General features: G+C 34.3%; 1 protein-coding gene across 1 annotated transcript; it reads left to right on the plus strand.

Annotated features, from left to right (window-relative positions):
- The first annotated feature begins 1,128 nt into the window (after nucleotides 1-1,128).
- AILP1 (aluminum induced protein with YGL and LRDR motifs) lies at nucleotides 1,129-6,466 on the plus strand. Its single transcript, XM_089617154.1, has 5 exons — nucleotides 1,129-1,432; nucleotides 4,378-4,618; nucleotides 4,923-5,043; nucleotides 5,289-5,398; nucleotides 6,134-6,466. The coding sequence occupies exons 1-5, from the start codon at nucleotides 1,230-1,232 to the stop codon at nucleotides 6,170-6,172; spliced, it is 714 nt and encodes a 237-aa protein (XP_089473280.1). The 5' UTR covers nucleotides 1,129-1,229; the 3' UTR covers nucleotides 6,173-6,466.
- The last annotated feature ends 14,416 nt before the right edge of the window (nucleotides 6,467-20,882 follow it).

Consider the following 20,882-nt stretch of genomic DNA (forward strand, 5'->3'; position numbering starts at 1 on the left):
AAATTAATTACTATTTTTAAAAAGATGGTGGACTTCTGGTGTAATTATTATATATATAAATATTTAGCTAACTAAGCCACTAAAAGTAGATGAATTGCTAGTTAGTCAAAGTTTCGTAAATTTTTTGTACATAGCCACACATAATTATTTACACCGTTGAAAATACGTAAATACCCAGTAACGCGGGAAGTTTTGGTGGGTGTTTACATATTTTCAGTAGTGTAAATAATTATTGGTGGCTATTTATCAAAGATTTACGAAATGTTGACCATATGATCATATGACAATTTCTAACGTTTCATATGACTATATATCCATTTAACCCTTATATATATATAAATTAGTTTCTTAAGTTTTATACCTTTTTTAAGTATGAATTTCAAATTTTACTTATTTTTATTTGGTTAAAAAAAATCCTAACTCTGTATGAAAAGGTATATTACTTTTAATTATCATAACCAAGATCATAAAATAGACAATTTCCAACTACTGTTAGAGTTTCTTACATAGCCAAGATTTTTGTAATAAAAAGGATGTTATGTCCCTTATGCGAAATTTTATCATGACGCATGTTGATTAATACGATATTTGGGTACTATTTCCCCTACCAAACTTCCCAAAAAAGAATGACTTGTAGAGGTTAAAACGAGGCCGGTTTACCTTAAAAAAACAACCACCAATGACCTCAACTTCTTTTTTTATTTATGCTATGTTAATAGCAAAATCAAACAAATGTAATACATATTCGACTATTGTCGGATTGAACTCGTGACCAACAAAAGAATTTTTTTTTTTTTTTAATAAATTAACAAAAGATGTTACAAGCGTGTTTTCAAAAAATGAAATTAATTTATTCTAATACAAGCTCAAAAAATAATATAGAATAATTTAAATTAAAAGTCCTTTTTATTTTCCCCTAATTTCTCTCCTACTTTACTTACCTCATAAAACATCAACACATCTTATTATTACAAGTTACAACCTATACTCAAAATAAAATAAAATAAACACAATTCCAATTTAATATAAAATGACATATCTACCCTCGCCTCTCTCTTCCTTATTTCGTTCCTATAAATTATACCCAGTCCAGTTTATCAAATCACAAGTCCTAAGCCATCCCAACTCTTTTATATCATATACAAACACACACACACACACACACACAACTTTCTCGTGTGTCCCAAAATTCTCTTTCCCAAGCTTCGCTTGCTAATCAGCTATTAGATATGTTGGGCGTATTTGGAAGCTCGATCGTATCGCCGCCGGACGAGCTGGTTGCCGCCGGGAGCAGAACGCCGTCGCCGAAGACAAAGGCGACGAAACTGGTCAACCGCTTCGTTGACTCCAACGTCGACGCGGTCTCGGTCAACGTCGGCGATCAGGCCATGCTGGCTTTCACTCACCACAATCAGTCCGCGATGAAACCCAGGTACTCCATAAACTCACTCGCCGTCGATCGCGTCTCATCGGATATCTGTTAGTGACCGTCCGATTATTAGCTGTATTTTTAGTTGGACTGACACGTGTCTCTTTGTGCTCTACTCAACCTCTAAGCATTCGATTTTTTATTAGTTTTTTATTGAGAAAAAAGATCTATTAAAAAAAAAAAGAATTAACAAATTGTTGTAGATTTTTTTTTTATTTTTGGTAGATTTACAATTTAAAAAAATAATTTTATTATATGATATCCAATAATAACTTTAATTTCTTTAATGGTTTGTGTTGTGTAGAGTTTGATATATTTTTATTAGTTAAAAAAAAAATTAATTATGTGTTAATATGTTTATACGTTTTATGCTGTTATCATTTTTGTGAAGCAGTAAAAATGGCCACTGATTACTTGGGATAGATTTTTTTTTTTAACCCAAAACATTATTGCTCACACTCACTGATTTATTTGGTTATGAACTTTACTGGCTATGAGAATTTAATTTGATCAGATATAGAAAAGATCAAATTTTGATGAATGGAAGGCAATTATGTTTGCCCATATTACTTGATGGTCTCAAACTTTAATAATCAAAGGTTTGGAACTTAGTGGTGAAACTTGAAAGAGAAGAGCCATCCCATGCAAGTCCGTCTGTCAGGCGTGAGCGCATGACCGACACGTGACGTTATCGAGATTCCGTTTCGCTCGACGTGTTTCGGGAATCAACCCACTAGGGGTACACGTGTCACGTTTTGAGTCTTTGAATGGACTATATACAGCTCATCGTACGGTGTAGGATACTCTGTCACGTTACTCTCGTAGGTGGTGTTGTCGTGACTTGTGGTTGGTTTTAAACTTTAAAGCTAGAAGATAATTTTACACTGCAACCAACCCCAATTTAGCACAAGTGAAAATCACTTTCTTGACTTTGGCGTTCAATTTTAACTTTTTTTTTGTTCCTTATAGAATTTTGGTTTTACTTATTTTTCTTTCAAGTTGTTTTGATTTTATATGATAAATTTAAGATAAAATATTAAATAAGTCTTTTAAAAATCGAATTTATAATCAAATATGATTAAAAAATTATGACCTTAGCATTATATATTTTTTTTAAAGTAATATGACCATTTAGATTCAAATACCAAAATACAACGTAACACAAATAATATTTTTATTTTTGGATATATCCGACGTCGTATTTCTCTTATTATTGAGAGAATTTTTGTCTGATTAATTTTCTCAAATTTTTTATAGTTAAAAACTCAATTTAATTTTTGCATGGGCTTTTTTTTTTTTTTTAATAATAAATATACTGCATTGGTCTCTTTTAGTATACAATCCAAATGATTATTTTTTTTTAATAACAATCCAAATGATTATTTCTCTCTCTTTAAAATTTAAATGCGGCATTGAATTGGTTGTTACACACTACGTCATCTTCAAGTGGGCATGTATTTATTAGCATTTATTTAGCGAAAAGAAATTAGTGGCTATGATAGAACGCTTTTTTCTTCTACATAAATTTTTATTCTTAAATTTTCACATATTTTTGTATAATTTAACACCATTTTTTAAAACTTAAGTTTGTATGGTGTTGTTTCAATAATACACAGATCGAAAATTTTCAAATACTCGAAATACTCACCGAGTCATATTGTTCAAATAGACACTCATAATGGAAAAAATAATCTAAAATTTATGTTGCAATTACAGTTAATGTTTGCTGTACAAGCTCAATCATAATTGGTTGGAGTTAATGGTTGTTCGAAAAGAGCTTAAAATTTAAGTCAGTTCAATATTTTATAAATTGTAATTTTGATTCAAGCAAAATGTTGTATATTCATTTAAATTTTTCAATATAGAATGAATTGGTTTACACAGAGTAATAAAATAATTATATACGCTCCTAATTTGTGTCATATTTATTTTATTTTATGAAATGGTAACATTAACGGGTTCATCAATATTAAGATTCTTGTAATTAAAATTTCAAAATTATTTTTTTATGCATGAAAGAAAGTAGTTCTTATGGTGAGATATTCAAATACCCACTCGATAATATTTAAAAACGAATCTGATAATAGTGTTTTCTTGAAAAGCATAGGATAATAGTGTCAAATACGCCATAGTCAGTAGCCAAGGCTTTAAGGAAATTCTATTTTGATTACGTCATTTCAAGAACGTTTAATTACGCCAGCTGCAAGTTATTCTTTTTTCTTTAGTGGTTGTCCCAATCTCGGATCTATCATGTTACATGATTCATGTAGACTTTAGTATCTAATTAAATAATTCCAAAATGTGACATTAGATAAAATATTATTTTTCAGCACACAGTTTGAGGAGATCTTTTAGATTGGTTAGATAACTAAATAAACTAGGAATGCAGGTTCTACTATCAATTTATCCGTGCCACGTTATAATTGGCTTTTGTATATTTTATAAAATAATTGGCTAAAATTGAGTTAAAATTCTTTTTTCCTTATCATATGTCAGCTAAATAATGATGGTCTTGATTTTTTGTACTAATTCAAGGGATTGGGACATGCATATATCTCAGATGTTGTTACCCAAAATCAACAATTTTTTTTTTCTCGTATCTATTATCAAACTTGTCATTAATTTTTGTAAACTTGTCACAAAATCATGTTTTTAGACAAAATTGAAATCCTGTTTTGTGACAAATTCAGTAATAATGTAGAAAAATAAATCATTTAGTTGAGTTTGGTAAAAAAAAAAAAAATCAAAATAGTAATGTTTATCTCTAATTCCCTATTTGTAGACTGATACTTGGTTGGAATTTCGAGGGCTCGGATGCGAATTTAAGTATCATAATGTCAAAATTAATTGACAATAAGAAATGATAATTTGTGATTCTTATTAATCTTGTGTACTTAAAATTATCATTCTAAGTACAATATCTGTGTTGGAAATGATGTGATGCACAGATCTTTTGCGGTGAAGGACGAGATATTCTGCTTATTCGAGGGAGTGCTCGACAACTTGGGAAGCTTGAGGCAACAATACGGGCTTGCCAAGTCAGCAAACGAGGTCGTTTTGGTCATTGAGGCCTATAAGGCACTTCGAGACCGGGCCCCATACCCCGCCAGCCACGTCGTTGGCCACCTCATCGGAAGCTTCGCCTTTATCGTCTTCGACAAATCCACCTCAACCTTGTTTGTCGCATCAGTAAGACCCTCAAATCATAATTAATATTCATTAATTAAAAAAAATGCTTGATTTTTTCAAGTTCGACTTAGGCATGTAGCCTATTAAAATCTCGTAGGTTAAAATTCTAGTATAAGTTTCCAATAATTAAGAAAATAGCTCAAATTAAGACCAGACACACGTGTCATACAATGAGAGACATGGGGCACGAGTTTGGCCATATATAATATTTGAATAATTAGACTATAATTTTAAACGAGGGTATTCATTTGACTACTCTATATAATTTCCATTTTGGTTTAAAGAATTTTTTAATTTAATTTAGGACCAATTCGGCAAGGTTCCACTCTATTGGGGAATCACTGCCGACGGATATGTCGCATTCGCCAATGACGCGGAGTTGCTCAAGGGCTCTTGTGGCAAATCTCTTGCATCATTCCCTAAAGGTGAATTTTCTTTTAAATTCTATGAAAATGGAAATAGAGATTAGAACTAGAATGAATGTCATGTGTTTTAGACCATAATTTTTTGAATCTTATACAATGAAGATTTCAAACGTCATAGGATTTTCTTAATGGAAAATATGAGATTTTATATATATGCCTGTATATATATATTAACATATGTTTTGACTTGTGGAATTTCATTATATTTTTTATATATGCTTTAACTTGTGGAATTTCATTATCAGGGTGTTTCTTCTCTACCTCTGTGGGTGGGCTTAGATGTTTTGAGAATCCAAAGAGTACGATCACAGCTGTTCCTGCTAGAGAAGAAGAGATTTATGGTGCAACTTATAAGGTATAATATTACTTCAATTCTCACCTTCTTTTTGTTGGAGACTTGGAGTGATACATAAAATAAACATCTCGTTTGAAGGTAGTACTTCCAAGTATAGTCTATATTTTTAAACGTTTCATAAATATTATATTTTTTTATAATCTTTAAGACAAATTTATCATTACTCTAAATAAAATAAAACCGTAAACAGTAAAATAAAGAAAATAAAACTGTAAATAACAAATCAAATACTGCAAAAAATTTGATTTATAAATAAAAATATACCTAATATGGTATATGGGGAATTAAGTTTGTAAAGAATGAGGTAATATCTACTTTCTATCATTTTTTTGCCAACACACCCATAACTTTCAACAATTATTATTTTTGGGCTATACTCTATAGTACAAGATCAAAAGTCATATAACGATAAGAATTATGACCACAATATTTTTACCTTTTTATTTTTATTTGGTAATTGATACAGTCTATCAAGACAACTTTTATGTCGTAGCATGATTGTTCCACCCCAATTCCCATACTTATCGACAATTCAAATAAGGACTTGACAAAATGTATCAATAACATCAAATAAGATAAGAAGTTCCATATTATGTCTATCTCACTTTATGTCAACTGTTCTATTTTGTAACAAGAGGCTTTACCAACTTTACAGAAAACTACTTGTAGCCACACATAATTTGAGCTCAATTTTCATTACTTGTCAATAATATTTAGTGGGCCTGAAATTTACAGGTGGAAGGCCCAACTGTTATTGCAACCACAGAGTACTAGATCTTCCTTCCATGCCAGAGAATTGAGACCACTAATATTCGAGATCATTAGGTTCAACATGGTTAAAAAAAAAATCAGGCATATATATAGATGAAAATCAATGTTATGTAAATATCTGAAGTTATTTCTTTTATGTCGGTATTAGTGGATTTGTGGCTTAAAGACTCGAGTTCTTGTTATTTAGATTCTCTATAAAATCTATCTGATTTTCTCTTTATAGTCTCTTCTTTGATGCGTCTATTTTATTGTACAACAACTGAATCCACTGTGTAATAAAATTCTGTTTTCTTTTTCTTTTTCCTTCTTCTGAAATTAATAGTTATTTTGCGGGGATTTAATTGTCTTTTATATGTATTGTCATAAAGCTACAACAAGCTAAAGCCATAGTTATTATTAATATTGCCAACAATAATAATTATTGGTGACTCATCTCAGTTGGCCATAGACCTATGTGGACCTAGAGAATTATTCTTCACTGCACTATAAAAGGTTCTAGAACTTCACTAAATAGTAAAAAAAATAAAAAAAAAATTGAAGACTCGTGCCCTTTAATCATCCAATGCAAGAGAATAGACACTACGTAGTGGATATATAAAATATATTCAACTATCAAACATAATTATTTTGGAATTTTGGACTCAAAGCCACAATATCATAAGATAAGCTTAAAAATAAATTATAAATTATCTGAATATGGAAGTGTAAGTTTTAAGAAAGAAACACTTGTGTAGTGCTCTAAATTCTAAATTTGCTACACTCGTGAGTTAGACTTAAAATAAAATAAAAGGGATGTCTCAAATTCATAGAGAACAACAAAAAAAGACGTCGGACAAAACTCTCTCTCTCTCTCTCTCTCTCTCTCATACATGTTTTGCTTTCTTGTATTTATTTTAGTCCCCTAAAATTAAGTTTGAGCAATTTTGACCCATAAGAACTCTATAGACTATAGTTAAGTGTGTTTAGACGGGAGTAGTCGTGTTGCATCCTTGAACCAAATCTAAACTTTCGAAACTTTATTTTCAAATTGTTGATTGCTACCTCACGCTTTCTCTCTATCAACAAAACATATTAGTCTCAGGCGGCGAAAATCATGATCTAACGGCCAAAATCGGGAGCCAAAGGGAAAGAGATAAAGTTTTAGGAATGCATGATAGAACTCATTCTTGTGACCTCTTGTTTCGTATTAAATACGTTCATTATGGTAAATTAATCATACTTGACTATTTCAATACCTTTAATAACATTATTCCTCCTAATACCATAGTAGCAGGGGATCACAATGGAGTTATTTTAGAGGCCAAACAAGGAAGTAAAGCAGGGAGTGTGCCAATGGAAGTTACGGAGGCTATAAGCTTGAAAGAGGCTCTTAGCTAGGTGAAGACGAAGACTTGTGTTAGGGTAACAATCTAAGTATCACATAGGAGGAAGTGGGAAGGATTGCATTGGATATAAGTGTTCTACCAACTCAATTAGTATGATACTTTTTGGGAAGGAGCCCAAAAACAAAATCGTGCAGACTTGGGCCCAAAGCGGACAATATCATACTAATATGGAGTTAAAGTGAGGTGAAAATCCAACGAGGTGGAAGAACGGGGGCCCCACAAATGATATCAGAGCCAATGGTTTAGGAGGACTGGGAGATTGGGTTGTGTTTGCGATGAGGAGAAAGAAGCCTTCAATGTGATGACCTATCGATGGGAGTGCCTTGTGTTGAAAGTCTCTCTGACAATGTTAATGGTCCAATGACGTATCCCGTTGGTGGCTGATGGTGGTACAAGATTATATAGCTGGAGGTGAACTACGTGTATGTGGTCCTTGGTTTGAGAGGAGGATTATTGGTGTAACAATCCAAGTTCCACATCAGAAGAAGAGACAATGATTGCCTCAGATTTAAATACGCATTCCACCAACTCCATTAGTATAAGACCTTTTTTTTAAGAAGGAGCCCAAAAGAAAGAGTTCCACCAACTCCATTAGTATAAGACCTTTTTAAGAAGGAGCCCAAAAGAAAAATTGTGCGTGCTTCAGGCCGAAAGCGGACAATATCATATTAATGTAGAGTTATGGTGAGGTGACAGCTCAACAAGATAGAAGAATGAGAGCCCTACATGTTGGGCCCGCGTGGAGTTGGGGACAAAATGTTTAGTGGTTGTTCAAGCCATGCGAAGAAATGTTCAAATGTCATCTAGCTTCTTTTGGTTTATGTGTTAAAGATTGTAAGGTTTTATTGTCTTATTTAAGTGGTATTCGCATTCGCTTTGTAAACAATCAGTGAACATGGTCGCACATACGTGAGCTCGTGTGTCATGTTTTCCATTGATTGTTCTCTCAGGGGTGCATGTATCCCGAAGAGTGTTCACGCTGCTGTTAGATATCTTTACACATACTAAAAGTGTTCTAGCAACATGAACACGTTAAAGCAGAAGCGAAAAGGATCGGTTTACCTCCGGCCATTGTTGTGTTTTTCCGGCGAGCTCCGGACTCCGATTCCGGCGAGTTGCTTTGAGGATCTTCTAAACTCTCGCTCTCACCCTTAGATGGTGTTGGTATTCCGAATGTGTGAGTGAGTTTAGGGACCCCAAAACGTTTTATTTATAGTCTCATTGCCATCAATGAGAAAAATCACAATCCCACTATTGTGGGCAATTACTTGATTCTTGGGCATTTATTTGAGCTCCAATTTGGCCATTAATTACTTGGTCAATCTTAATATATATGGACCACAATAAGGGAAAGAATATTTCCTCATTAAAGAATATTTTATAGAAATATTCATACATTCTGCTACATTAGCAGCTCAGTATTAATAAAGAACACTTTTATTTTAAAAAAAAAAATGACATTGAGGTGTCAAAATGATTTTTATTATGATAAGAACAAATCACACGGGATTAATTGAAAAATATTTTCTTCATTATGTTTATTAAGAAAAACCTCGTTATTAGTCTAGAAATTAATTACAACTACCAATTGTCTCTTCAAATGTAATGTCAATTTCTAAATAAATAAAAATTGGCGAGGTGGCGAATTAAAAAAAATAGCCCACCAGACTAAACAACATCACACTATTTCAAAAATACACTTCTGAAGTAAATTAAATTTATTATGCTTGTAAATTAGTTTACTTAAAAATAAATAAATTCTCGAATGAACTACGAGAACCACAAGGCAAAACCATTACATAGAGAAATAAAATATTTAGTAAAATTAACCCGCACAAGAATTTTTTTTAATGCATTCATCAACTATATGAAATAGAGGAAAAAACGAGAGAATTCTCGAAATGGTAAATTAATTTAGTATTCTGGTAATTATAGTTTACCAAAAAAATTGGAAATTTTTCTGACTATTCTATGAGAATCAAAAGCTGAATCCATGAGAATTCATGACATAATGATTGGAATTGATTAGAAAATTAACTTACAAAATAAAATTTCATTTAAACAACAAAACCATCAAAGAAAGAGCTTCTATCTTAATAGCAGATTAAATTTAGGCTAGTAATTTTATTTGCTTGAAAATATTAAAAATTGAAATTTTGTTTAGTCAGAGATTCTTGTTGCATAGAATGTAAAATCAATATATACAACAATATGTTCCGATGCAATGTATTTGGATTATGAGATTTTGCCGTGGATTTTCACTTGGACTTTAGGGGAAAAAGAAAGAAAAAAAGGATGTTTGAGTCTTTTTGCTTTTTTCTTAATTGAAACTGAATAAAAGTAAATGTAAAAGAAAAAGTCTTTTATAACAAGTCCAAATCTGCAAAGTTGTGTTCAAGCAAGGTCATTCACGTAAAAAATCTGTTGCAGTCCCAACCAAATTCACAAAATCTTATACAAACAAATTCGTCAACATTCTTTGATTTTTCACCACAAGATTACATTTGAAAAAAGTTCCAAAATCACATAAACTAAGAAGAATAAAGTAGAAATGGAATATAATCAGAGGATGAAACAAGAATACTAAGTTTGAGATGGCCGAGACCGCAGAGGCGGAGGCGTTGTACTTATCATCTCGCCCCAATCTAGATTAAGGAATCTCCAATTAATGTGCGAGATAACCAATTAATGTTTGACGAGAAACCCTACACTTTCAATCGTTCAACGAGAAAGCTCAGCTTTATGTTGTAAAAATTCGCGCACGCAAGCGTACGTGGTCGCAATAGTAATAATTTGTAAGAACGAGTTGATCCCACGAGCACTAGTAAATTAAAGATTCGGTAACACGAGTTTCGAAGAGAACCCAAGAGAGTTGTAGAAGTGATTTTCAATCGCTAACAAGAAATTAAAATAAATAAATAAGAAAAACAAGCAAACAAAAGGTGATTAAACACATAGAAAGAAGTAGGACCACAGCTTCACGAGTTCAGACAGGGTTAGGATTCATGGACTTAAGCACAATTATTCTTGATCAACTTTACTACTCTTACTCACGTTAATTATATCATTAAATATCTCTCGAGCATCTAACGACCTAAACATATACCGGAGCTTTATCTCTCAATCTCAACCCCTAAGAAACACGGAAAGAATTATAACACAAGAGTACTCACACGAGTCGATAACAGCCTAGCTATATCTAGTCTAGGAATGTATTGCCCTGATTCAAATTAAGCACACTAACAACCTAATATTTCTCAAGCATCAAGTTGAATTCAAGAACGAGTATGAGGTCGCGAATCTCAAACAAGCATTAAGCACAGATTTGAATTAAATAAAGCTACGAACAAGAACAATCAATCAATATATTATAAGGAACCCATCACCAATCATGAACACGCTCCACCACGGCCCTATGGAAATTTAGTGCATGGTGAAACAATGAACGAAAAGAAAAGAGGACAAAAACATGAATGAAATAATAAACATCTTCATTAAAAAAAAAAAAAAAAAAAAAAAAAAAAAACTAGAGTTCAAGAGATTAAAGGAAGAAGAAAAAACTGTGATTGTCGAGAGTAACGGTGCTCTAATCTCTATCTCTCCAAAACTCACCAAAAACATAAACAAAACCTAAGAAAGAAGAATAATAATTGATTTAGGTTACAAAGGTTTTAACTCTGAATGGTGTCTTTTCGGAGTCATCTGAGCCTTCCAATTAAATTCAAAAGTCACAATCTTCCAAAAAACGTCAATTTCCTATTCCAGGAATTTGGAGGCGAGCGGCGCGTGGTGGTGGATGCGCGGCGCGCGGACCAAGTTTCAGCTTATGCGCGCTCCGCGCGTAAGCCTCTGTAAGTTTTCTCGGTTCAATTTTCCAGTTTGCGCGGCACGCGCAAGGAAGCATGCGGTGCGCAGTCTCGAAGTCTGATCTCCCACAGCGCGAGGTGGGGCGCACGGCGCGCGGAGTCATGATTTTTCGACTATTTTTTTTTACTCCGTTTCGATCATTTTGTCTCCAAATCACGTCATTTTTTTCCATGAAATTGACTGTAAACACTCTATTGCTCCTTTGAACCTGAAATTAATATAAAAAAAACACACTAAAAACCATCAAAATACCTGAGGACTCATCGATTTTCGATATGGGAGATCGGAGTTTTCTCGAGTTGATGCGCAAAGCCGACACGAGGACTAGTCAGTCAGCTCGTGGATCGAGACTCGACTCGAGGAGCGAACTCAACTCGAGGTCAGTACGGAGGTGGCGGCGGTGGAGGCGAGGGAGGCGGTTTTGGTGGTGGCGGCAGTGAGGGAGGCGGTTTCGGCGGCGGAGGGATGAGCCTCCTGACCCCCTGGCAAGACGAGTCAAGCCACCCGACCAAGCAGGACGCGTCACATCTCATTACCCCCCTGGCGGGACGGGACGAGCCTTCTGATCGCTCCGGAAAACTTCCATCGACTGAGACTTCTGATCAATCCGACGAGGTCTACAACGCCGCAGTTGCAACCCGGGCACTTTGCCGCCATAAAGTACTGTTTAACCACTTATATAGGCAAGTTCTATCTCATTTCGTTGATACAGCAGGGAACTTTAACTCTTTCCTCACTCTCATTTCGTTATAGCAAACTATACGGGTCTCCGTTGTCAAAAGCAGATTTTGTCATAGCTCCGTCAGATGCGTTTCTTATGGCGTCCGTTTGTCACACCGGCGCTACTACGGCCATGGGTGTAGATGACAGTGTAGTGTGGCTTTAGAGAAATGTAAACCCCATCTTTTTTATTTTATTTTTATTTTTTATTTATCATGGGTTGTTGTTATGAAGAGAAATGTGGATGATTGCCTACTTTTATTGTTTGAGTTTGTCTAAACATAAGCTTCTTATTTATATCATCTTTCACTTCTAAATTTCTCCTACGTTTTTTCATGTGGGACATTTTAGAAGTGTTATAATTGTTTGGCTTGGTTGTATTGCTTGCATTGCATTTGGTTTTGAAAGTCTTAAACGTACAACGTTCTCTACTCTTTTATTTTTTTTTCTTCTTTTTTTTTCTTTATTCTTTATTTCTAGGGAAAATGACGGCAAAAATGCTCAAACTTTAGACAAAACACTACTTATATACTCATTTTTTTTTTCCTTGAGCAAAAATACTTAAAGTTTCAAATTTAGTTACACGTAAATACTTTGCCGTTAAAATTTCTGTTTGAACTTAACGGTCCGAATAGTAACGGACCAACTATAACATAACATGTGGTATTTTTGCCAAAGAAAAAAAAAACTTTGAGTATATAAGTAGTATTTTGACCAAACATTGAATATTATTACCACCATTTCCCCTCATTTCTATTATCAACCTTTCAACACTAATAAAAAAAATCAATAAATAACAGATTTAATTATTGTAAACTCTTAAATTTATCATCTAATTAATTTAAGGACTATTTTGTATACTAGCCAAATCAGCCCACTAATATTAGGAGAATAGCCCAAGTTCTCCTAAATTAACGGAATAGCCCAACTAACATAAACTACCTAAATTACCCTTCTATACTCACGCCTAATCTAAACTCACCAAGCTCTGGGATTGAACTTTAATTTTCAGGATTTCAACAACATCGAGTTCTCTTCTGCCACAATCGACGGCGCTGCTTCGACGATCGTCATTTCCGCGGCGTCGCCTTCCTCGATCTCCGTCGGGACTTCGTAGTACTCTGGCGGCGGCGCCGAGCAGTATGCGGTGATGGACGAGGGTCCTCTCTCTCTCTCTCTCTCTCTCTCTCTCTCTCTCTCTCTCTCTCTCTCTCTCTCGTCTGTTCGCTCTGTTTCGGCGCTCACCCGATGCGCGCCTCCGACGCGAGCCCATCGCGAGTTCTGGCGAGCTCCTCTGCGCAACCTGACCGGCCTCCGACGCCGGCGATTCCAAGCTCCCTCCTTCACCAAGCTTCGACTGAGGAAGAAGAGCAACGAGGATGAAGTGAAGATACATCTCGGTCAAACTAAGAGATTTGGAATTAAGGTTTCAGATTGAGAATAATTGGGGATTTACAAATTATAAGCTTGATGTATGAATTGAAGTGATATAGAACTTGGTTTGCTCTCGAATTTTTGAGCTATTTTGTTGATTCAGTGCTAATTCGCGAATAAGTTAATTAATTAACTGACTGAATTGAGTTAGGTTAATTAATTAGCTGATTAGTTGAATTCAGAATTAGCTTAGGTTCTGATTTTTTTGTGAGTAAAGTTAATTTACTAACTGACTGAATTAGGAATTAGATTTATTAATTGGATGCTTTGAATAGGAATTGACTTAAGTTCTGATTTTTGTAAATTTTTTTGTGAATTTTTAATCCAAACATTCAGTTAATTAATCAACCTAACTCAATTCAGTCTCTTAATTAATTAACTGATTCGCGAAGGGTATAATTATATGCTAAGAAAAAATGGGCTATTTCCTTAATTAAATTAAACTTGGGCTATAATAAGAAGTGTAAAATGGGCTAGTGACAACAAATTTCTCTTAATTTAAAATATGATAATTACTCATCAAACATAAAAATAAAACCTTATCATGTGTTATCATTTAGTTTTAAGATGGCAATGATATGTATATATATAATATACTAAATATTAATATTTTTTTAGTTTATCTTAATATTACTATTAATTACAATACATATATATATACACACATTTGTATTTATTTGGTCACTGAATATCCCTCGGTAAATTCGATATTTGTCAGTTTACTACGTCGGTAACAGTAACTTCCTCAATACAGTTTACCATTTTCCTCACTGGATACCCCGGTAAACCCATAAAATATGAGTTCTGGTACGGTACCGATAACGGCGTTATAAAGTGATACACGAGAAGAAAATAAAAATGTGGGTTGTAAACATAGTGTGTTAGCGAGAGAAAAGAAAGAGGGAAAAACAATATAGAACAACAAGAGAGAGAAAAATCTTTGAGAGAAAAAGAGAGTTTTGAGGGTTTGTGAAATTCTGGTTAGTCAGAGACAAGATATCGCACACCATGTAGAGTCAATGTACGTGACAATCTGTTTTGATACAATAGATGAAAAATATAAAACAGTGCGTAAAAGTAAATAACATAAAGAGTGGTAATCCAGTTCGGTGTAACGTCACCTATTCTGGGGGGCAGTTTGCCCAATGGAAATGAAATTCACTATCTGAAAAGTAGTCAATAGTACACGATGGTCTTATGTGAACGATCCCGGCCCCAAGACCCTTTTCCTACTACTACGCGTGAATTTCAACTCAGACTCCCCCTTAAATCTGAGCTACCCTCTCTTCCACTCTCTCAAGTGTTTGAGAATCTTAGATGTCAACGCTCGTGAATACTCAATCACGAAATCACAAAACCCAAAAAACACTCTAACGCTCAATGAAATAGGAATAACGTCTACAGAGATATACTGATACCGATATCGATATCGAAGTTTTGATTTTACTGATATATCGACTACCGACTGGTATATCGATGGTCATCTTATAAAAATATACACACCGACTATCGATTATGCCGATGGTATATCGCCGATATATTACTTACCGACGGGTATACCGACTAACATCATATATAAAAAATATAATTATAAATATATTTTATATTTATTTTTTAAAATGTATATAATATATACCAACATGTCTAATAAATTACATAGATATATGTATCTTTATGTATTTTTTATATATATATATATATATATATATATATATATATATATATATATAAAGTAAAAGAAAAATAAAGAATCCTATCCACAATGAAAATCGTCCATACATATGCACAAAGAATTTTAGTTACTTATTTATGTTCACAAAAAAAATATATCGTATATACAAGTGAAGGCTTGAATGCAATTGTGCATGTAGTAATAATTTTAAACATCGTCCACGACCATGGTAAAAGTGCAATTTATTTTAGTTAAATTAAAAAAAAATACCGACAGTATATCGGTATTTTAGTGGATTATAAATATTTTTCTACCGAGCATTCTTATTTTCTGATATACCGACGGATACCGTCGATATTTTAAACCTTGAAGTCACACCACACACACCATAAAAAAATAGTTTCTCATTCCACCGATCTTGATGTCTAAGAAACTTAATTGTGTGAATGAATGTGTCAATGGAGCATTAAGGGAATAACCTTTTTTTATATAATGAACACCTCTGGAAGTTGAATTACGGTTTCCTTACCCATTCACGCGGAGAAAATAAATGTACAAGGTCTTCTGCGTATCATTCTAGCGAAACATAAAACTTGTCAGAAATACAGATTTTGCACACAGCGGTCAAGATGCTTCAACATATTATGGAGCATGTTGCAAGATATCTTGCCGAGACAAGCCGTAAAAAATAAGTCAACAGCACATGTAACAACAAAAATCTTCGGATGAAATTTGAGAACGGGAAGGCAAAGCCATGATAGAGAAAAACAAAATCTAAAATTAGAAAAGAAAACTGCAAAAGAATTTTTTTAAAATCCAATCATCAACTATATCAAATAGAGGAAAAAACAAGAAAATTCTCAAAACGGTAAATTAAATAACTATTATGGTAATTCAAAAAATTGTGAAATTTTTTCAGATAAACTATGAGAATTAGAAGCTGGATAATATATGATAGAATGATTTAAAATGAACATAAAATGAATTTGCAAAAGAAATATTTCATTTAAACCATTTAATATATATATATATATATATATATATATATAAAGAATATATGATTTTGGTAACAACTCCCCAAAAAAAATAAGGAATTGAAAAACGGCGGTGATGATGATATAATAACAAGAGAAAAAACGTGATTCACTATAATTAAATGAAAATCGTGATCAACTTATCCTTCTAACTCGTTTCTGGTAGAATAAATTAAAGAAAGAAAGAAAAAAACAGTGAGAACAAAAAAAGCTTATTAAAACGTATAAGCATTTGAACCTACAAGTAAACCTACAAGTTTCCCGAGGTGAACGAATGCACCGTTTTGAAGAAAATTGGTTGCACTTATCTCAAAACGCCCCCGACCCAAACACCCAATACTCTTTCGATCCAAATTATGTTGCTCCTACTTTCAACCATTCAGAATTCACCGAAATTCCAAACACCCAAATGCCATATTACCCTCAAATAGATCCCGAGCAAGCTTATCAAGCTCAAATTCCGCCATCCGAAGTGGCTTTTCAAGAATTTCAAGTATTCGAACAATATTATCGTGATTCCCAAAATCCAAATAAAGAAGAAGATGACGATGCAACCCAAAATCCAAATGAAGAAGAGGAGGAGGCGGAGGAGGAAGAAGAAGACCTACCACCACCACCACCACCTCAACCTCGAAGTCAAGTTCCACGACCTCGACAACGTGAACAACAAGAGGAGACCCAACAACGACGAGCACGACAAGAACAACAACAACAACAACAACAACATGAATGTGCTCAACAACAACAACAACCACCACGACGTCGTGCTAGGTCCGTTGTGTGGACCTTCTTTGAAGAGGTGATTGTGAACGGCGCAAAAAGCCGGAAAATGTCACAGTTGTGGCAAAATCTTCAGCGCTCACAACACAAGAGTCGGGACGTCGCTATTGTGGAGTCATCACAGGCACTGCCAGGGGACTCAATCTGGAGCCTCGTCAAGCCAGGTAAGTCACATCGATCCTGTAAGCTTTAGACGTGAGTTAGTAGAATATTTTGTTTCCATCGATCAATCTTTAAGTCATGTCGAATCTCAAGGCTTCGTTAGATTCATTAGTTCTATAATTCCAAACGTTCAAATAATGTCTAGGAAAGCTTTAAGATCCGATATCCTAAAATGGTTTTTAGGAGAAAATGAACAAATGAAAGACACAATATCATCTGGTAGGTATAGCGTAGCCTTAACCTCGGATATCTGGACTAGTCAATCTAAGATGGATTTCATGAGCGTTGTAGTGCACAATATAAACGACGATTGGAACCTAAACAAACGTATCATTGCATTTAGGAGGATAGAAGGTTCTCACACTGGTGAAAACATCTTAGACATCATAGTTAGTGTTATAGGTGAGTGGGGTTTGACCAATAGGGTTATATCTGTAACCTTAGATAATGCCACAAGCAACAACGCCATGATTAGGGAGTTAAAGAAGAAACTTAACGTTGCCCTTTTGCATCAACGTTGTGCTACCCATATCATAAACCTCATAGTTCAAGCCGGAGCCGCTAGTTATGACCCTTCGATCAACAAGATTAGGAATTACATTAGTTGGATAAATAGTTCAACCTCTAGAGTAGATGAGCTAAAGAGACGCCTTAGACTAAACGGTCTCCAAGAACGCACCTTTCACCTAGATAACAAAATTATGTGGAATTCTACATTTCTCATGTTGACCAACTTCTTATCCGAGTATTACGTCAATGTTATTGTTTCTTACATTAACAGCGAACATGGCGAAAACGCTATATCCGAATATGATATTAGGATGGCTGAATCATTTGTTTCTTTTCTCGATATTTTTTTTACAAAGAAACTTGTTATCTCTCTGCTGTTTACACTCCTACTTCTTTTCTCGGTCATCATACTATGACCGCAATTGCTGTGCATCTTGATAAATATAAAAACGAAACAATTTTTCAAGATTCTATTCAAGCAATGACAGCCAAGTTTCTAAAATATTGGGGGGCTGGAAAGGTTCCATTATTATACGGTTTTGGAGCCATTCTAGACGTCCGATGTAAAATTGGTGGTTTAAAAAAATTTCTGAAGTACATTAGAAACCATTTCGTGGACCAAGATTACGTTGCACTTGATCTCGCGAGGATCGTGCAAGCTTTTTTTGATCTTTTCAAGGTATACGAGGCGAAACTCCTACCGCAATATCGAGCACAACCATCTCAATCACAGACGCAGTATCCGAGTAGATACCAATACACGAATTTCTTCGTCAACGCGCTCGCTTACAGCCCATCGCCTCAACAACAAGAAACTGGGACAAGTCAGACGAGGTCGAGCGCAACCGACGCACGGTCCTATCCGGAGATCCAAGAGTACGATTGGAATGATTGGGTCAGGTCAGATGACGAAGCCATCGACCTCTTGGTTTGGTGGAGACAGAATGCGAGGAGGTTCCCGGTCTTCTCATCTATGACACAAGACATCCTCACCATCCCTGTTTCAACCGTGCCATCTGAGGCGGCTTTTAGTAGTGCGGGCCGCATCATCGACGATAGAAGATGTAGCTTGAAACCGGAGATGGTCGAAGCATTGACGTGTGGTAAGGATTGGATTCAACATAGAAATCGAGCACAAGAAACATTCATGTGCTTCGATATTCTTGACGATTTTGAAGTTGATTTCGCAAATGTAAACATCAATGGTTAGACTACCTTGTATAACTAAGGGATATCCCGGCCCTTGTCCGGGATAAATTTTCAAATAATTAACGAGGAAAGGGGTGCTCTTTTTCCTCGCTGTCGCACCTTTTTAGGGGTGGTTTTTTAGGAGACCCATTTTTAATTTCACATTATTTTTTATTATTTTTTCCTACCCACTTAGTTTAAAATCCTTTCAATTACATCCTTCTATTTAATTATTTAAAATCATTTAAATCACTAAAGATATTCACATTCTTCTTTATTATTTTTTTCTACCCATTTACTTCAAAATCTTTTCAATTAAGTCCTTATATATAATTATTTAAATTCATTTAAATCATTTTTTTTTTAATTTTTTTCTTTTTTTTATGCCTAACGGGGTCCGAATTCCCGTTAGGCAAATCCCGCTACCGTCCCGTTACTTAACGGGACGGGACTCCCGTTTGGCCAATTAACGGGAGTCGGGCTTTAGCGGGACGGGACTTGCGGTTAATACCGCTAGGCCAGGTTTACCTACAAGATACCTGGGCTACAGAATCACCTGCTAAATCAAGTTCAGGAAGGAAACTTGAGAAGCCAATACATATTAGACTTCAATTTAAGAGCTACTTTAGTTAGCTTACGAGCTACTTTGAGTCATTATGAGAAAAATCACAGTTCACTACTAGGAGCTGAAATGACAATGATAATTGTCATTATATTAAAAAAATATCAAAATTAGTTAAATAAACCACCGAAAGTCTAAAAATTATTAGATAGTTAATTTTTTTTAATTTTTTTGTAAATAGCCACCTCAACTTATTTATGACACTCAAAAGACAAAAATACTCAAAAACATTCCCTCCTATTTTGAGTTTTTTTTAGTGCCGTAAATAAATTAAGGTGGTTATTTACATAAAATTAAAAAAAAAATGACTATCATACAAAACGCTATAAGTCAAATGACTATATAATTAAAAGACCACAAAAAATGATAATAATGTTGGAATAAATTATGTGAGTCTGTATCGCTACTACTTTTAAATAATAATAAAAATGAAATAAGAACAGTTATAGCTTTGGGATATTGAAACCAATATTATTATTTGGATGTCACTTTCCAAAAATTCAACCAATTTTTTTTTTTTTTTTGACAAATCTATTACTATATGAATGTGAAAGATTGTAATACTTTCGATGAAATCTGTCACAAAACCGATAACGAAATTTGTCACGAAATGAATACACATTAGTTACGAATTTTGAAAAAATAGCATTTTGCATCTTTATTTTTGTCAATGCTTCCACAACTCAGATAACGTTTTTTATGCTCAATTATAATGGAACCATTTTGCATCTTTATTTTTTCTGTAATTTATAGCAAATAAACTAATTTCCGGTGAACAAAACCTCAAGAGTGATTGTGTGCATAGGAATAGAAATAACAACTCTTGAAACAAAATCAAAATCTGAGTCATAAACAGAAGCTGAATGAAGATCTTCACAATTCATTGAATCAAAGACTATAGCATATTTCTTTTTAAACTCCCATCAGTGCAAATACATGTAAACAACTAAGTGTCAATTCGCTTTGATATTTTCTTCCCACATGTCTTAGAAATTTGTGGCACATAGCCCTAGTTTTATCAAGTGTGTTGTACTCGCTAAAATTACAGACAATTTTTGCCTCTTCAGCAACCTGAAAATATATACTCACTAAAATATTGGTCAGCTTGGAAGTCTTTCCAGGCTTTGCCCCTCTCCGGGATCGAAGAATATGGCTCAGACTCGTTGGACTCCTCATCCTCATGGCGTGGTGGCAGGGATCGTCAACGCGGCTCTCTTTGGCGGATGGAAACAGGTGTGGCGTTGGCTCAATTGTGGCTAAGATTTGAGTGGAGTCCACTCAACGGAATTTGATAATTCAAGCATATTCGTAATCATCGTTGCGACGAGTATAATATCGA

The sequence above is a fragment of the Urtica dioica genome, chromosome 6, assembly GCF_054948205.1.
Source record: "Urtica dioica subsp. dioica isolate 48M chromosome 6, U.dioica_male_clone48M_v1_H2, whole genome shotgun sequence".
Taxonomy (NCBI): Eukaryota; Viridiplantae; Streptophyta; class Magnoliopsida; order Rosales; family Urticaceae; genus Urtica; species Urtica dioica.